Here is a 19,574-nt window from a genome sequence, read left to right as displayed (position 1 = left end):
TACATTTCACTCTGGTGTTAGCCCACGGGGACCCATCTGATAGACATCATCCCTTTGGCATTCCTTGTTTTTCTTGTGTACCATTTTCTTTGAAGCTCTCTTAAAATGTAAGGGTCATTTCTCAGATAGATACCTACTGACTAAAAACTGTGGGGTCCTCCTCCTTGAAAACCTTCCTTTATATGCCTGAATTTTTTCCTTTTTAAAGTTTTGCAGTTGATATAAATCTGGCAAGAGTGGAAGATTGTGTTACCTTTCAAAGGGACTTTGATAGGGTTGGAGAAATGGGCCAAAAGGAACCCCATTAAGTTCAGCAAAGGAAATACCAAGTCCTGAATCTTCACAGCAGCAACCTCTAGCAAAGCAAAGGCTGGGGAGTAACTGGCTGGAAAGCAGCTCTGCAGAGAGGGACTGGAGGGTTCTAAGGAGCAACCAGCTGAACATGAGACAGCATGTGCCCTTCTGGCAATGAAGGACAACATCACCCTGTGCTGCACCAGGAAGAACTCTTCCAGCCAGTCCTGCTCTCTGCTCAGCACTGGTGAGACATACCTGGAGCACTGGGTCCGGGTGCAGAACTCCCCAGTACAAGGTATATGGGCATACTGGAACGAGTTTGAATGAAGGTGATGAATGATTAAGCAACTGGAGTATTCAATATATGAGGAGAGGCTGAGAGAGATGTTCATCCTGGAGAAGAAAATGCTTACCAGGATGTTATACATTGGTAGGGATTACATGGATTTATATGAGTAAAGAGGACAGAGGTAGACTCTTTTCAGTGGGGAGCCAATGACAGGACAAGAGGCAATGGACACAAACTAAACCACAGAAAACTCCATTTAAACATAAGAGAAAGGTTTTTTTATGGTGAGTGTGATCAAATACTAGAGAAAGTTGCCCAAGGAGGCTATGAAGTTCCATCATTTTCATAACTTCACTGGATACAATCCTGAGCAATGTGCTACAGCTGACCCTGCTCTGCAGGCGCTGGGACTGCAGACCCTGGGAGATACCTCCCAGGCTCAACTACTATGAGATTGCTGGATTTCTTTGATCTTGATCCCTGAAACATGAGTGGAAAACAAATTACACAGCCTCTACCTAGTGAAAGAATGAAAAGAAATTAATCTCTCATAAAGAAACAAGAAGACTAATTGTAATTTCATTAAAAAGAATAAAAAAAACATTCTTACTTTATTTCAAATAGATCAAAGGTTTTGACCTTGGCCACATAGTACATTACAGTTTTGGTGCAAACCCAAGGAGATGCTTTTTCTTGCATTTTTCAAGAACAATCAGAGAATATTCACCTTTATATATGCCATTGTATCCTCCATGGACTTCTCCAGCACTGGAGATTTCTTCAACATGAGCCCCTTGGTCAGATGTAAAGTATACAAGAGTTTTGTCCTTCAGATTATGCTTCTCCAGCACATCCAGAACTTGCCCTAGGTGAAAAAAAAAAAAAAAAAACAAACCAAAAAAAAATAAAGAACAGCTTTAAGAACCACAGAATGAACTAGGTTGGAAGAGACCTTTGAAATCATCAAGTCCAACCTATGACCTAACCTAACACTTCCTAATAAACTAAACCATGGCACTGAGTACCATGCCCAGTCTGTTTATAAAACATGTCCAAGGATGGTGATTTCACCATCTCCCTGGCCAGACAATTCCAGTGCCCAATCATTCTTTCAGTGAAAAATTTTTTTCTGACATCTAACCTAAACCTGCTCTGGCACAGTTTAAGACTGTGTCCTCTCGTTCCGTCAGCTGTTGCCAGGAGAAAGAGACCAACCCTCACCTGAGTAAAACCACCTTTCAGGGAGTTGTAGAGAGAGATGAGGTCACTCCTCTGTCTCCTGTTTTCCAGGCTAAACATCCCCATCTCCCTCAGCAGTTCTTCACAGGGCTTGTGTTCCAAGCCCTTCATCAGCCTTGTTGCCTTCCTCTGGATGCTGGAGAATAAATGACTTTTTCATTAGCCTTGGCACATATAAATATTTGTGTTCCTTTGCCTTTTTGAGACCACTTTTCACATAAACTCTCTTATACTCAGCAATAGGCACATGCAGCATACTAGGGCACAACCACACAGGGCTTGTAGCAATCAGGACCATGACTCAGTTGCTGCAGGGTTTCTTGAAGAACAGTATGAGAGGATTTGTGCACATCAGAGAAAAGAGACTGCACAGAGAGCAAGTGACTTTTGGAAGCAGTTGCTCTCCATCAAGGAAATCCCTCAGCAAGAAGATTCAAGCCACTGAGGATATTTAGTAACACTGAGGAAAGAGTCTCAGCATGCAGAGTAGATCTCGCAGTTTGGGGGTAAAGCCTTGCTGCCTAGCAACCCATAGAGGCAGCATGGCAAAAATCTCAGTGCAAGTGTTAGAGTAAGACAAAAAAAAAAAAAAAAAAAAAAAAAAAGTAAGAGAATGCATGCAGCACCTTTAAAGTATTTGTGGTTTCATTATCAAACCTAATAACTAGCCCCTTAATATCTCAACATATGGAAAAACATCAACTAAACTCAAAATATGCAAGGTAATAAACACACTTAGATGTACACATTTAAAAGAAGCACCAACAGGGATATATCTTGTACCTCTGAGGCACCACAGGCTCCTCACACTACTTTGCCACTGTGGAGGGCCTTGCAGTTATATAAATTGCACTGAAACCTATTTAGACTGAATTCTTTAAAGTGTGTTTCTGTATGAATGAGAGTGAAGCTTCTCTTTGTAACTTGCTCCAGTGAACTTTATACTGATTAGGAATGTAAAATTATTGGTCCTGGAAAACGACCAAAGCTTAAGAATATAATTCTTCACATCAGCCTGACAATGAACCTGTCCTTTAGGGATCTCAGAACATATAAAGATAATTCTGTCTTCACAACTATTTTATCTTTATTCTTTTACTTAAGCATCCAAGAATGGTCCAATTTGAATGTTAATTTTGATTTGCTAACTTGACCACTAAGAATTAATTCATCATCTGATGCCCAATTATTGTGTCAAAGAGGATGAGATAAGAACTCTGAAATACAGAGCCTTCTAAATGGTTTTCAGATCACTGTTTCTGCTGCTATGCTCTTTTTCTGGATAAGGAGGAATTACCTTACTTTATTGCTACTATTTCTAGTTGCCTCTTAATGCCATATCATTTTAAAACTGTCTCTTTAAAATGGTTGACTGTCATAATTTTTCAAATGACTAGGTCAAGAATAAAGGAACATCAGCTGCTAAATTTAAGTAGGTACCTGTTGGTCTTGTTTGTAAAGTAGGAGCAAAGAAGAAATGTAAGAGTAGGAGAATTTGTTTATGTAAATTTTGAAGCCTCGTGGGAGTTGAAATTTCCCAACAGAGCTGAGAAAATCTGTTACAAAGGCTGACATTTTAAAGCTGGTGGGTTGAGGGAAAATCACGCAGATCCTTCTGACAAGCCATGCGCTTGCTGCATGAGGTGGATGGACTTAGTGCCAGAAAAGAACGAGGCAATTTCCCATTGGCTCCGGAAATGTTTGGAGAATGTACTTGTTAAGTGACTGCAATATCACTTGGAAATGCTCCAATAATGATAAAAATGTAGAGTACAAAGATAAATTAGTAAATTATATGTAGGTATTCAGCCACATGACCTTCAGAGTTCCCTTCCAACCTACATCAAGCTATGATTTTATGATACAATGACAATAAATAGTATTGTGCAAAGAAATATCTGTGCAGTGATGTGCACAGCAATATTTTTTTTACATACCTCATGTTCATGATGAAATTGAACTTTCAAATTAATCTTGTATATAAACCAAAATGAAAATAAAGAGAGAATGGCACCCAGTATATAACATGATCTCTGGTGATCAAAGACACTGGCAATCATTCAATAATGTCCACTTTGATTTCCCAAATGATTTGGGAAGACATGAGAAGCAATGAAAATTGTCTCACTATCACAAATAATTAAAGTTTAAAATTTATAATAAAATTAAATGTAAGATATTATAATGAATTTTTAAATGAGGTAGAGTAACTAGTCTTTCTCTGAAAAAAATATTAAATACTGACCCTCAAACATGTCCCACTTTAGAAAAAACCCAGCCATATAAAATGCATAGAAAATCTCATCCATTGTTAAACTCAATGGTAAAACTTCCATTTCCTTCAAAAGGATTTCGAAACACAGAGGATTGCATACATAACGTTTAACTAACAAATGCTAAAATGACAATTTATCTTAGCAGCAACATTTTTCAGTACAGATGGACTAACAGTGGTAATTCAGAAAACAGTATTGCCAGAGTACGGCAGTCAAAACACACTCATAAGCAAACTTTCCATTTCTATTTTGATCCTGAACACTAGCACCTACTAGAATGAAAATGGGAAATAAACAGCAAAGTTTGTGTTACCAGGATATAAGACAAATTTAAGTGTATTTGAATGATTTAACTCTCGTTAACACAAGAAAGAGTTTAAATTAAAATACCTTGCTCGAAAGTCACATTCTGAAAAATTAACTGCTGTATTGATCTGTGTGGATGGTACTAGTTATTTTTTTCTGATTTTAACAGAACATATTTGGAAAGACAAGATTTCTGAATATCCAAATCAATCTAGCTGATGGAGCTCCATAATTTCTGCTGCTATTTAGCAACTAGAATTTCAGATCAAGCTACTCCTACCACTGCCATTATAGGAATGTATTCTGCAATGTAGGTGACTAACAAAGGTGTTATATCATTGGACATTTTGCTTCCATTTATATATTTTTAAGATACAAAACAGATTGAGGGCTGTGTTAAGATGTTACTTGTTTTAATTAGTACATCAGTGTTCCAAAATTTAAATGAAACCTTGTGAAATATACTGAAGAGTGCTCTCTGAATTCTACTCTCCATTCTTGCTTCAAGCTGTGCAAAATTATAAAGAATTGTTCCATTCTGAATGTGAAAATCCCAATTTCAGTGGAGTGATAGCCATGGGAAAGAGAGAAGAGCAATTGACTCTGTTCTTAGGAAGGAAACACAGCGCCATGCCGCTTTTCAAGTTCTCCAGCACAGCCTGAATGGCAGCTGAACCAGCCTTGCTAATGATGACCGTAATTACTGAGTTTTGACTCATGTAAAGCTCCTATGTATGCATGTACAAGAAGAGATAGGGTTTCTAAAAAATGACTATTCATTTGCAAACAAGGTACAAACACTGAAAAACAATAATGTGCTTACAAATGTGTTACTGATTTGTTAAAGTGTTTAGTCAAGCAAGCATATGGACAAATGCATTTTATTCAAAAACTAGTTTACTGACATTTCAAGTCAATGGGAAATAAATATTATTTGCATTAATTCAAAATAATTTAGACTATTGCTGAAATTTTGAATAAGAAGCTAGAGGAAATAGAATACCTCTGTGTAATCTAGGCATTAGAAAAAAATAGCTTCTACTTGTGATGAAAGCTTTAAAGCAGTCTGCCAAATTCAAAGAAAAAACATGTTTCAGAAGGAGGGTTAAGGATCTGTCTCAGGAAGAGATAACTGACAGTAAAGGAAATTCCTAATAATGTAACACTATTTTCCAACTCCAGTAAACTTTCACATGCCTCTCTTGTATCCAGAAATTTACAGCAAGACTGAGACAATTATTGAACAAAGATTTCCAATAGATCAGCCTGGGAAAATAAGCCATCACATCACTGCCAAGAAGAGGCAGTTTGATTGTGTTGGGGTTTTATTGTTTTTATTTGCTGTTTAGAATTTGCTACTGCTGCTCATGTTTGGTTTTGAATAGCATCATTAGCCGGAATCACAACTTGTAGTCAGCTCCAGGCATTCACCTCTGTGAATGCAAGCCGTTGAATAAATGCATAAAATCCTAAAAATTATTGCTACATGCATAAGTATTTGGAAACCCACATTTCTCCCAGAAAATACATTGATGCCTTTCAAGTATATACCCATAGGTTTACCACATAGTAAACCTCTTGGGAGCCCCTTTCTGCTACAGCAGTTTAAGGTTTTGCCACAGTTAATCATCTCTTCAGGGCTCAAAGGCTAAGATTTTCACCTTATGAAAACTTAATGTTGAGCTTCAGCATACCATCATTCACAAGCTAACAATCATTTTAATCTCTATGTTGGTTTTCTGTGATGAAGAAAAGTTACTTCATTTTAATGCATTGATCTGATTACAAAATCCACTGACTAAAACCTTTGTATTAAAACAAACTTATAACTAAGATCAAGACACCCCTATTTTAATTTTAGCTTTTGTACATTTCAAGTTATAAATATGCAAATGTTCCCATAGTATGCTCAGAGCCATCCAGTTTCCTTTGATAAATATGTAAATCAGCTTGTCTCTGCAGTGGGGAAGTAATTATCACTTTCAGGCCTAGTCATAGAGTACAACACTTGAGGTAAAGATGAAAAATAATAAAACCATTGACGGCAACACAAGTGGCTGCACATATGATGAACAGTACATAAACTCTGCACACAACTTGTTTAACATTCAGAGCTACAACACAACCACGGCAGAGTGGAAATTGCAGAACAAAGCATTAGAATGTACTATGGCAGTATAGCCAGTCAACAGAACATATCCGCCTTCGAAAACAAGTGATTTCCATAAGGAGGACATCACCATATGAACCTCAAAGGTGAGAGTGAATACTAGGAAGAACAAGTCTGACTAGACCAGAAAATAGATGCATAACTAATTGCAAAAGGTATAAGGTTCTTCCTGCAGAAAGAAAGTAGAGCGCACATTCAGTACAAAGCCTTGAATCAGTACTACCACACTACTATTTCCAAAGTTACACAATGGAAACAATCCATACAACAAAATCTTCTCCAAAAGTACATAGTCTCAAATGTGCTTAGCTCCTGCTAGGATAGGTTAGTGGGATCTTCAATGTCAACAGGAAATTCTGCCAAAAAGTAGCATCTGGTTCTGAAAAAATACATCTATATTAGTGTTTTAATTTGTATCAGGAATGCATATTTACAGTAAATCCAATCATGGACAGTTAACATATTTATGTTTCCATAGCAAAGCCCTCTTGGATTTTGTGACTTGGATTTCTTTCAAAGTCTAATTTCAAGGACAAATCCTGGGAATTCAACAAAGGCACTCACACTTCTAATGGGCATTCAGTCAGGAATCAAAGTAGAGCTGAAGTGGGTTTCTTGTCTCTTCTGGTGTGCTGACAGTCTTTTTTCAGCTCAGAAGACAGTTCAGACCTGCCACTGTTGGCAATTTTAAACATTTTAGGACTGATGAATCCTCCAATGGAAGTCTAGAGCAGGCCAAATCAAGCTCCAGCTGTGTATGCTGTAGATACATGGAGAGTGGGATTTACATACAGCATACACAAAGTATGGATTTTCATATGCAGCTCACCTATCCTAAGAATTTGGCCTCAAAAATTATCAATTATTTTCAAAATGAAGTGAGGCAGTTGCCCCAGATGTAACTACCTCCCACTAGAAATCGGATAAGAAGTTCTTAAGTCCAGATAGTCTGAAGAACAACAGTTCTTTGTTACATTCCTATAGACTCAGAGTGGGACAAGTAAATAGGCAGAAGTGCTCAGAAAAGGGCAGTCTTTTAATCAGAAAACAAGGCAACTTCAGTGTGGACAGCTAAGCTATCAGTGTGAACTTGCTTTTTGTTTGGATTTGGATTGCCATGTAGCTGCAAACTTGCAAATCAGTTGTGACTGTTTATACAGTTTTATAAGTATAATGTGTCTTTCTGACCCTCAGGATAAATTTTCAGCACAGCGCAGAGCAGATTAGGTACGCACACTTCTTAGCAGCTTTGAATAAATCAACCAAATTTTGACTTATGCATAAGGTTTTTCCTAGAAATGAGTACCACATCTCTTATTTTTCTTATGCATATAGGTTCAAATAATTTTTTAAACACGAAATTTGGAATGATATTTTAGATATGTATAAATACATGAGCATAATGAAGTACAGAGTTAAGTGTCTGAAAATCTGTAAGTATAGCAGCAATAGAGACAATGCAGGATGGAAAAGCTTCCTGTACTGCAGCACTAATGATGGATTATTACAGGTCAAAAAGTATAACTAATCAGTAGCTATTTCTTTATTAGTATTTAAATTAGCTAATAAATGCATTGCTTGAAATTCACTTTTGGACCTTACAGCTGTTGAACATAAGTCAATGTATTTCTAAAGTAAATCTTGATTTTTAGCCTGCTTAAAATGCTAAAATATGATAAATGGTCACACAATTTTAGGAGGGTCCATTATATTTGCATTTTGCATGACAGCTGTGATAACTTTTTGGGTAAATTTGCATCTTCATTCTGCACATATCTAAGATGCCATTTCACACATACAACTAAGATGAATAATGAAAAATACATTGTCTCATTTCCCACTTTGAGGTCTCCCATGTTTTCTTCCAAATTATGAAAGGGATTTCTTTAGGTGTGACCTTGGCAAACTGTAGCGACAGCTGAGGGGTACTATTCAATTTTGAATTAGACTGTCAGGTGAATTTAAGGCTTCGGGTATTTGACCATTCCAATATATGCTGATTGTGATTGATTGCATAAATGGGGAATGATAAAAGAAACTCTTTCCTATGTCTTCAAAGGTTTAAACATTTACAAATATCAGACTAAGTTTTAAACTTAATATGTATCTGGTCCTACAAGCAAATGCATAATGACAACATTTTGCCAGATTAACGTATGAAGAATTATGAAGAATGTAAAGCAGAGAAAAAAATTTAACCCCCCATTTAAATCCTCTGCACTTTTCTAAAAACTTCAAAGCCTTTGCCAGCTGTTTATTTCATTTTTATTAAGTAAAATTCAAACTGTAAAAAACTGGCTGACATTAGAGCATAAACATTTATCATCTTTCAGCAGCCAAATTTTTTTAATCTTTGCTGAATTTGGAAGCAGGTTTTGAAGACTTGCTATAAATTACATGCCATATAGTTAAGAGGAGTTTTATCAAGAGTAAATTATATTCATCACGAAATCTCAATAGATTTGATTTCCTGGTTTTCTGATTTTAATTGTGCAAATCTAATCTAACATGAATGTAGGTGTGCATTAACTCACTACCAATACACATTTTTTTTCCTCCTTGACACAAGGATCACCATGCACACTTGTTAATTCACCTATTTCTCTAAATTTTATTCCTAAGTGCTACTAGACACTCAAAGCCTACTGTGAAATCACCATCTCCAAAACAAGTTACTTGATAATGAATCTCTGTAGAGACACTGTTACTACCAATAAGAAAGCAAACCTGACTATGAAAATTGTCTCAAGGGACTTTTCCACTAATGATGTAGACTCCACTCTGTCTTCTCTAGATGACATTCAGAATTTAGGAAAAAAAAAAACCAAAAAACAAATAAATACACTGAGAGCCATAAATTATGATTTGGTGCCTTTTCCCCCTGGTATATGTATGTGTGTTAAACATGACATATATATGCTGACTTCCATTCCAGAGGATCCTGTTTGAAGGGAAGGCAAATAATTTTTCAGGTCATCCTCACTGATGATAGATTACTATCTCAAAAAGATTACTCACAATCTCATCAAATGGCACTTTGATTCCTTAATTCATCTAAGTGCTCTTGAAAAATATTCACAGCCTATTCAAAAAGAATTTTTGTTGAAGTTTCAGAGTAGTATTAAGTAGCACAGCAGATGCCTATGAGGAAGAAAATCTGCCTTTTTCTGGTCTGAGGCCTGGAAAGAAAAATATGCCATTTTTGTTTTAAATTAGTTTGGAAATACTTAAGGAATCTGCTTAGACCAACATGTGTTTGATGCCCCTAAGACATGGTGGAGTCATGAGATCAGAGAGGGCCCTGAGACCATTAGGCTCCTTTCTTTGCCTTTTCTCTGATTTTCACTTATATAATAATAAAACAAAAATGAGTATGTTACATGTTAAATTGATAATTAATCTGAGTTTGTCAAGGTTTAACACTATGAATGCTATGTGTATCTTGTTTGTAATGAGAAGTTACAAAAATGGACCAATATATTTTTTCTGTGTGAAGGCAAGGCAGAATTCTGAAAAGGCTCTGCCTTGCATGTATGGATCACAGTGAGATGTGTTTTTTAGGATAAATCTGAAGGCTAAATGTGAAGTGAGAAAGGATCATTGACAAAAGCACCACACATCAGCTGAAATATTAACATAAATACCTGGAAAAAATTAGTCTAACAGTAATTAGACTATTTGGGGAAGAGAGGAGTTATTGCCAAGGTAAAGTCTCCAAAGAACAGATGGCAAATAACCACATGAAGGCCCTAGGCAGCACATTTGTTACTTATGGAATAGCACTATTCTTATGGATAGACAGGCAGGTAGAGGGTTAGTTCCTCCCTATTAATGTATTTTTTTAAATGAACTAATCATTTCTGAACCTATAAAATCAAATTTAAGAATTTGTATATAAACAGATGTCTTTGAACAGGAAATGTTTGGAATCTTCACATTTCACATGAATAGCTCTGTAACACACTGGTGTTTCAGTACCACATGCAGAGAGAAGTACAATGCAGCAAATAGATTTCTGCTCTAGAAGGCACTGGAAAAGTATGGCTGGCTACATACAGGAACTGACTCTATTGTTACCAAGATTCAATAAGTAAATATGGTAACAGTAGGATAGAGTATTTGCATACATTTCCCGATGATAGATTTAATATACCAGTTCCTCCTATTTAAAACAGCTATTTTCAACTACTTTACCATGAATTACTAAAGTTAGTACATAACCAGGGAAGTAATTAAATGTCTCATCAAAAATCAGTTTACATTCTGAGAGGTGAATGTGATATTATTGTCTTGTATTTTTTGCCAAGAAAGTCCTCAAAGCTCTCCTTAACTAGGCCATCTATTTTTTTATGAGCAGCACCTGGGGGTTATTGCACAAGAAGACTGGCAAACAGCAGCAGAATCACACAAAAGTTGGACTGAGAAATTGCGGATATGGAGCTTGACTACTTCAGCACTAAATAGGCAAGAACATTTAGGATATGTCCTGTAGAAAGGTTTTAGGCTTTTTTTTTTTTTTTTTTTAAGGACAACTTCCAATTTTGTGCCTCTTAAAAAAATGCTGATAAAAAAGCCATCATAGCAGCACTTTGCTCATAACACCCTGCTAAGGTGTTCAAACATTGTTCTGTAGGATGTGCTGGTTACATTGTGTCTCACTCTGTCCTCATGTTGGTTTGGAACCGGCCTTCAAAGATCATCGAGTCCAACCTCCCTGCCTTAGGAAGGGACATCTATCACTAGATCAGGTTACTTAAAATCTGGCTTTGAACACTTCCAATGATGCAGCATTCACAACTTTTCTGGGCAACCCATACCAGTGTCTTACTACCCTCATTGTCCAATATTTCTTCCCAATGTCCAATCTAAATCTACCATTTTGCTGCTTAAAATTTTTGTCCCTTGCCCTATCACTACAAGTACTGGTATCAAGTCTTTCTTATAATTTATTTTCCTTTAAATATTCTCCCTAGAGCTTTCTCTTCTCCAGGCTCTCTCTCAGCCCAGCTCTCTCAGTCTGTCTTCACTGGAGAGCTCCTCCAGCCCTCTGCTTATCTTCACCAACCTCCCCTAGGCCATTCCTGAGAGGCTCCCACCTTTCCTGTGCTGAGGACCCCAGAGCTGGATGCAGCACTCCAGGTGGGATATAGCAAGCGCAGAGCAGTGGGGCAGACTCACCACCCTCATCCTGCTGGCCACACTGCTTTAGATGCAGCCCAGGACATGGCTGGCTTTCTGGGCTGCAAATTCACACTGTTGGCTCAGTGTCCAATTTTTAATCTGCCAAATGGAAAGGATAAATTATGTATTTGAATTATAAGTAAATTTAAAAAAAAAGTATTAATTTATTACTTGCTTAATGTATACTCTGTGATTTTGTGATGTCAAAATCAACTGAACTCTGCATTAGAAGCACTTTGCTATTGTTTACACAGCGATATACTATACATTGAAATAATCTATATTGGCTATACTTTTCCCATTAGTACAACTAGGATCTTCCTGGACTTTACTATAAATAATGTGGCATCATGAACTATTAACTTCTTTCAAACATCTGGCATAAGTTAGCTTAGGATTCACAGGAAGACAAAGTTTGTACTGCTTTTTTTTTGGCCTAGGCCACTCTTTTCCATAGGATTTAAATGAGGTTACATTTGTATTATTTCTTGTTTCCTGCTTTGTTTTTCAATGCAAGTCTGAATAAGAAATGAAAGTAAGTTTGATTTCTAACCCACAACTATCTCAACCACTGAGATACAAGAGCCTAAAAAGCCAAAATCCTTTACCTTCACAACAGTAAAATGGAAACAGTACTGTAAAACCATGTAAACTGAAGGACCTAAGTTAGTTACACTTAATTGTAGGTAATGTAATAGTGACATTACAGACGAGTCCATCCAGTAGTTTTCTAAAAGGACACTTGTTGAAAAAGGAAGATTCCTCTCTTCTTCTCTTTCTCCTTCTTTCTATTTTCTCTGGAAGCTGGTTAGGAAAAAAGGAGGTAAGGGAGAGAAGAATACTCTGCCTCCCCTCTCGTGGAATCATAAGGCTGCAAGATCCATGAAAGCTGTAGAATATAACTTCATGCTGGTCTAAGGCAAGAATTTTATTATCATGGAGTCTTTTTTTGCTCATCCCAAGTAAGCAACTGAGCCCTTAGGGGTCAGGTGTTCCTTTGGATATTGAGCTTGCTACTGTAATACAAAATCAGTTCAGTGTTCTCAGGGTTACTGAAATATGCTCTTCATAAGGAAATGTTATAAAGAAAGTTTCATGGGTAGGGAGAGAGAATGATTTAAAAATAGAAGTGTGTATACAGAGTCAAAAGAAAGCAAAAACAAAAAGAAAAAATTCAAAATAGTAAAAAATAACCTGAGTACACTATGAAACACACAACCCTCGCCCCACAAACATCAGTATTAAAAAAGAATGATAGAAAAGAAAAAATAAAGGTTTAGTTTCAGTTTTTATTAAACAGCATCCTAAATTGAAATAAAAATGCCTTTTTGCAATCAAGAGGCGTGGGGAAAAGCTCCAGAGCGAAATTACCATTTTACTAGACTGCCTTTCACTAGTCACTGCATCACTACTCATCTGCTTTTCCCAGACCTAAAAAATTAATTATTTATCTCATTATTATATTTTGTTATTAAATAGAAAGCAATGAAAAGCTTTCTTTAATGCAATATAAGCGACTATTTTTATAAAAATAATGATCTTTAGCAGTATTACCACACAGCCTATTATATAGTGTGGTTGTTTTAGCAGTCAAATGTACCATTGAAAGATTATCAGCCAGAGTCAATAAAAAGCCAGTTCTATAAACCTCATCAATAAGAGCTTATTACCACCTGGAATTTGAGCCTTGTTATTTAATAGTATGAAATTCTGCAGGGAAATTCACTAATTGGAACCAAGCTGTTGATGAAGAATACAGAATCAATATTATTATAAGCTTTATTGTATGATTACTGCTTTCACTCAGAATTAGATCACCTTTTTTTAAGCAGAACAGTGTCAAAAAAATTAAAATATATTTCCAAAGAAGCATGAAAATGTTTCATATCTCTCTCCAAAAAAACTTTGTGGATTATTTTAAAAGAATCTCTAGTATTCTCAATATCATCACTGAAACTGAAATGCACATGATCAGTTTTAGGGTTTTTTCTACAGCTAATTGATATGCAGCCAGCTATGAAAAAATGGTAAAAGGCTGGAAGACATTCCCTGAGTCATCACAGAAACTGTTCATATCATTATAGTTCATATATAGAAAATGATATTTAATTATCTTTAAAAAGCACTATTTAGTCCCCAGGACCAGAAGAAGACATGAGTTCCTGAGTCCAGGTGCACATTCTAACCATTTCCAGCATCCAACATGGATCAAGACCATCAAAAAAATTACTTTTCCCCTTCCCAAATCCCATGCCAGCTGAATTAAAGTCCTAATGCTTTACTAAAGATCAGATCTGGATTAGTGGGTAACTAGCAACAAAGTTATATCTCAGGAGTTAAAACTGAACATCATCTCTGTGTCTCAGTTTTTCTTCTGGGAAACAGATTAATGAGATTCCCCAGTCTTACAAAGGCTTTGTGAAAATGCTTATTTGCAAATCTGTTATACATTGTAGCAAAGTACTGACACAGAAGAGATGAGACATGTCAAAGTATCTGTCTTCAAAACAGAACTTCAATAGCATGTGTTAAATAAAACATGAGAACTCATATTTAACAATGAGGAATATACCTGCTGTTGAGAAGCTGCTCATTAAGAAGGCACTCTGATAAGGAGATAGGATTCCAATGGGAAAAGAAATGACATGTAAACATATGTTAGAAAACTGTACCATAAGACAAGCATAGGAAGAATGATCTTTTTCTGTCTTTGAGTACTTGATTTCACAGTCTTACATTTGTGCCTTCTGCATGTTTGTATGCATTTATGGGCTGTATCATCTATGGTAAGGCACTGGGTAATCCACTACAAAACTATCTGAAGGTACAAGGAAGAGGTGTGGATGAGAAGGTTTTAACACACAGATTAAAAATCCTTGATATTTTCAGTCTCTTTGTTCCTTAGTTTCATGTCAAGGCTTGTTTCACAGACATGCAACTACCATCAGCAATATCCTTCTTCTCTAGCACAGTCACATTCTTTATAAAACCATGATTAAAAGCTCCATAAATACCTACACAGATATGCTTCATCTACTGAAGAAAAACATGGCAAAAGTCACGTTCCTGAGGGCTGAAGGTTAAGGCTGACAACAGTAACACTTCCACCAAAGTGAGTAAAGTCTGTCATCCTGATCCCTTGCTGTGGATGACTGTCTTACTAAATTCCTGTGGAGTTTTTCTAGCACAGTGCAAATGTAATTTTTTTTAAAGCTTCACAGTATCTGTGTTAAAAAAGGTTGCTATGCAAAGGCCCTCGATGAGCAAAACCTTCAACAGCTTCCTTAAAACTGTTTTTCCAGTCTGTATTTTGGAGATAATCTACAATCTGAATAAAGTTAGACCCATTTTGTTTCCTTATTGCAACCTTTATCTGAATATTCATACTCAGACCTTTGTCCATATTGACTTGAAGTCCTGCAGGTCAATTTTGGTTTAAATTTGTGTTCTTAATTGTTCTGAATTGTTCTTAATCTTGCTGCGCTCCTAATCTCACTGATAATGGTTTTGCCTACCCACCTTAAGCTAGGAGCAAAATCCAACCATACCATTTATTTGTAAAATTAAACTTCAGAGGCAAAGGTGAAACAAAAGGTTGGTTGCACATTTCATTAGAGAACTTCCTATCCTCCTTAGGATTTATCACTGCTTGGAGTCATCAGGATTCTTATTTCTAGTTTATCTAAAACAGGCTTTGAGCTTTCTCTTACTAATGAAAATTAGCTTGTCTAAGAGTAATGCTAATTTTCTTTCATCTATTACACCATTTTGATCTAACACAATGTTAGATGTCAAGTCACTGTTTTTGCAATAAACCGAATTTTAAGAGCTTCATAATTAACAGAAAGCCTTTACATTTTTGAGCATTACATGATTACATTTTTGTAAAGAAAAATGCTCAGTGCCCTAGCACACGTAGTTCTGACAATTTAACTTCTGCACTATCAGATGCAAATGAAACCTCTTAAGCAGCTGGCAGCAAATTTTGAACCACACAGCACTATTACCACAAACTACATTACCCTGAATTTTTCCATCATGGAGTACTAAGACATTATTTGAACATGACTGATTAAAAAGTGCTACAGAAATGGCGACATAGGATGTGCCTTGTAATCTTGTAAATAACGTGCAGAGAAGGAGCTTTGCGGTATACAAAGATGTGATATACAAAAAGAAACTATACTTAAAGAGGATTAGGTAGATCAGAAGGCTTATCATAGTGGAAACAGGAGTCCTTCATCACCTAGTCACCTCTTAAATTTGGTCCCATTCAGTAGTGACTGAAAGTCATTGCTGCTTAGTGACATATGAAATGGGTTTGGGTTTTAGAGCAGATTGTAACTGGAATGCATCCATATCATAAAAGGCAGAACCACAACTGTTTTTAATCTGCACCCACACTTACAATTTTCCCAGATGTGACCTAAAGAGTGAATGTGCTTCAAGAGCTTAACTACTGTCTTAGCTGAAAAAACAGTCTCTTAATGCTTGGATAAGAGCAGAATGGCAAGACAGGGTAGGAAAATTCTATCCTAGTCACAGAATACCTGTATTGGCTGGATACCTTCTTCCTCAGGGTGCTGGCTGAACATCTTTTATGATAAGAAATCCAGCCTAATATTAAACCTTATAGATTTGAGATATACACCAGTATACATTCAGAAAAGCAAGGTCAAGGAATGCACTATGAGCATCAGGCATCCATCTCCAGATTTTTAATTCTATTTTTTTGTTTTGAGGCTCAGCCAACATTATGTCACGTTCACAGTAGCTGGATAAGATAAGTGCTTATCTGCTGCTTCTGATCATGTGGCATCATTCTGCTTTGCTTACCTTTTTAATCAATGTTGCTCTGTTACAAATGACTACATGAGGTGAAAAGCCATGATAAATTAGGCTTATCTTGGTGTGCAGGATTTTTTCTTGGAAAAAAAAAAGATAGCTCAGTCATTTTTTTTCTTAAAGCAATAGGAATTTGTCCCTTTTTTTCTTCTCATACTATTAATAATGTTTATTTTGATTTTTAATACAATTCAGAATTCTCAGAAGATTTGTGATACATTTTTAGGTTGTCCCTTATAGAATATGCTTTTAAATAAAGGTTCAAAGTGTACAAACACTGCAAAGTGATTCAAAGACATGAAAATTCAAAATAACAACCATGAACAATTTCATGTAAAAGAAGAAATATTGACTTTCTGATAAAATTTAATAATACTATGCTGTTTACCAGAAGGAAGATAGTTACTGTACAGTATTTGGAAGAACATTAAAAAAGCCCACAAAACCCCCACAAAACGCCAAACATCCAATCCCTAAGAATGTAAGTTTAGGCCAGAATAACTTGAAAAAAATATTAAAATTAAATTTTAATTACTTTGTAATTAAAAACAACAAGTCAACTTTAAGAGCTTAAAGGATTGTGAGTTTAAAACAATGGCTTTTAAAAGTGAAAAAAAAAATTACCCTTTTTTCTCTTTGCTTTGTGAATACATTAGACTATGTTACTTTCATCAGAGCAAGAATTCCTATGAGTCTTTTGGGCATAGTTCAGTTTTCTGTCTCCTAAATATATTACATTTTCCAAAGTAACTTTTGTTTTGCATCTGAAACCATTATTTTCATTTACTTGGTGTTACATCTATTACTAAAAAGAGAGAAAGATGCCACAGGGGTCATTAAAAATAGTTTATATTAAATTGGAATGGTTTTCACTTAGACCTTTCATTTACATCATTCCAGAACAGAAAAAAGATTAAAGGAAAGGATGTGATCAAGTTCACATACATAGCGTATTAACTATTTAATCATGCACAAATTCATCAGATAAAGCTGTGTAAGAATTTAGTTTTCATCATCTCACAATTGGGTGGTATAGACATTAGGAACCACAGCTTAGTCCTGCACATATTATATTACTGATATAATCTCTTTTATAACACTAGGAAATCTCATTAGGGAATAAGTAAATTAGATGTTTTTCACAAAAGCCTGGTGATGGCTTGGTGGAGTTTCTGCCCTTCTCTTCATCTTTGAAAGTGCTTTGCGAAGATATGTATTTATAGAAAATTCTTAATAATGATAACAGTGGAATAAAAAAAAAAAAAAACCACTTGAAAAGTGGTCTGACTTTCAGATAGTCCTCCTAGATTGTACCCCAGCTGTCTTTCCTCAGTGAAGAAAGTATGCTTTACATCTGTCTTGCTGCATTTCAGTGCAGGCTATATGTCACCCCAGAGAGTTGTGTTGCAGAGCATTGCAAATGCTTCAACAAGTCATTAATGTTCCTCATGTGAGGTTCAACTTCTTCGGATACCTAAGGTTTAATTTCATAGTTACTTTTACTTAAAAAAAATTATGGGATATTATTTCCTTGTAAGGAAAATCTACTCAAGATGTCATTAGCATCCTCAAAATTTGTCAATCACTCTAGTAATGGAGAATCAAAAATTGGCTTATATTGGAAGGGACCTTCAAAGATCATACAGTCCAATCTCCCTGCCACATTACTCCAAGTCCTGTACAACCTGAACCTGAATACTGCCAGTGATGGGAGACCCACAGCTTCTTTGGGTCACTTGGTCCAGTGTCTCACTGCCCTCATCACAAACAATTACTTCTAATAGCTAACCTAAACCTGTTCTCTTTCAGTTTAAAACTGCCCCTTGTCTTGTCTACACAGTCATTGGCAACAAGTCCCTCTCCACCTTTTTTTAGGCCCCCTTTATATATTGAAAGGCAGCAATAACCCTGGAACCTTTCCCTCCCCAGGCTAAACAATCTCAGCTCCCCCGGTTAAAGAACCTTAGCTCTTCCAGCCTTTCTTCAGAGAAGAATTGTTTCCAGACTTCTGACCATTTCTGTGGCTTTCCTCTGGGCCTGGATGCATTGCTCCAGGTGAGGTCACACTAGAGAAGAGCAGGGGAGGAGAGTATCATGACAGTATCTTGCTTCTCTTTGCTTCAGAGTTCCTTTGTTTCTCTACACTGACTTTTAAAGGTTGTATTTGATTTTGTTTCAAATATGATTTGAATTTAGTGAATAGATTTCTTTTTTTGTTTTCTCCAGCATCTCACAGAATCACAGAATGATTGATGTTGGAAGGGACCTCTGGAGGCTACCTTGCCCAAGCTTGCTCCTTAAACAGGGCCACTTGGAGCTCTGGACCATCTCCAGAATTCACCACCCCTATGGCAACCTGGGTTAGCATGTGATCATCCTCAGAGTAAAAAAGTTTTCCCTGATGTTCAGAGGAAACCTCACATGTTTCAATTTGTGCCCATTTCTTCACACCACTGGGCAGAAATGAGAAGAGCCTGGGCCCATTCTCTTTACACCCTTCCTTCAGGTCAATACGATACTCTCTTCTCCAGGTTGAATAGGGCTTCAGTCACAGCTCTCCCAGATTTTTCTATTAAAAATTCCTCTAGAGTTTCTTACAAACCTTTTCAGGACACTGTTCAGTGGTACTGGGAACATATTCCTATAAAAAACATACTTCCCATAAAATTCTATACAACCTTTCAAGGTATTTAAAATAAAAGTTAAATTTAAGATGGTTTGGGATCTTTCCCTTTCCCTTTCCCTTTCCCTATCCCTTTCCCTTTCCCTTTCCCTTTCCCTTTCCCTCCCACTTTTCCCTTTTCCTTTCCTTCTAAATAAATAATATCAGATGACTTATAAAATTTTCTTGTAACATTAACTTGATCCTAAGACAGGTCAAAAGACCATGGGAGAGAGGCAGTTAAGGTTTTTCACCTTTCAGGACATTCATATAACAAAGACATCCAGACAAGGCCCTCACTTTACAGTT

At 36.3% G+C, this 19,574-nt stretch overlaps 1 protein-coding gene across 5 annotated transcripts in view; it reads right to left on the bottom strand.

Annotated features, from left to right (window-relative positions):
• The window catches only part of STS (steroid sulfatase), a 106,633-nt gene that overhangs the window by 39,131 nt on the left and 47,928 nt on the right, over positions 1 to 19,574 (bottom strand). For all 5 annotated transcript variants that reach the window (XM_058018282.1, XM_058018283.1, XM_058018284.1 and 2 more), the window contains one exon: positions 1,314 to 1,451. In XM_058018282.1, coding sequence (XP_057874265.1) covers positions 1,314 to 1,451 — 138 coding nt within the window. The remainder of the gene's footprint in view (positions 1 to 1,313; positions 1,452 to 19,574) is intronic.

Source organism: Melospiza georgiana, chromosome 2, assembly GCF_028018845.1.
Source record: "Melospiza georgiana isolate bMelGeo1 chromosome 2, bMelGeo1.pri, whole genome shotgun sequence".
NCBI lineage: Eukaryota > Metazoa > Chordata > Aves > Passeriformes > Passerellidae > Melospiza > Melospiza georgiana.
The sequence above is the reverse complement of the archived record's forward strand: the minus strand, read 5'-3'. Positions and strand labels throughout refer to the sequence as shown.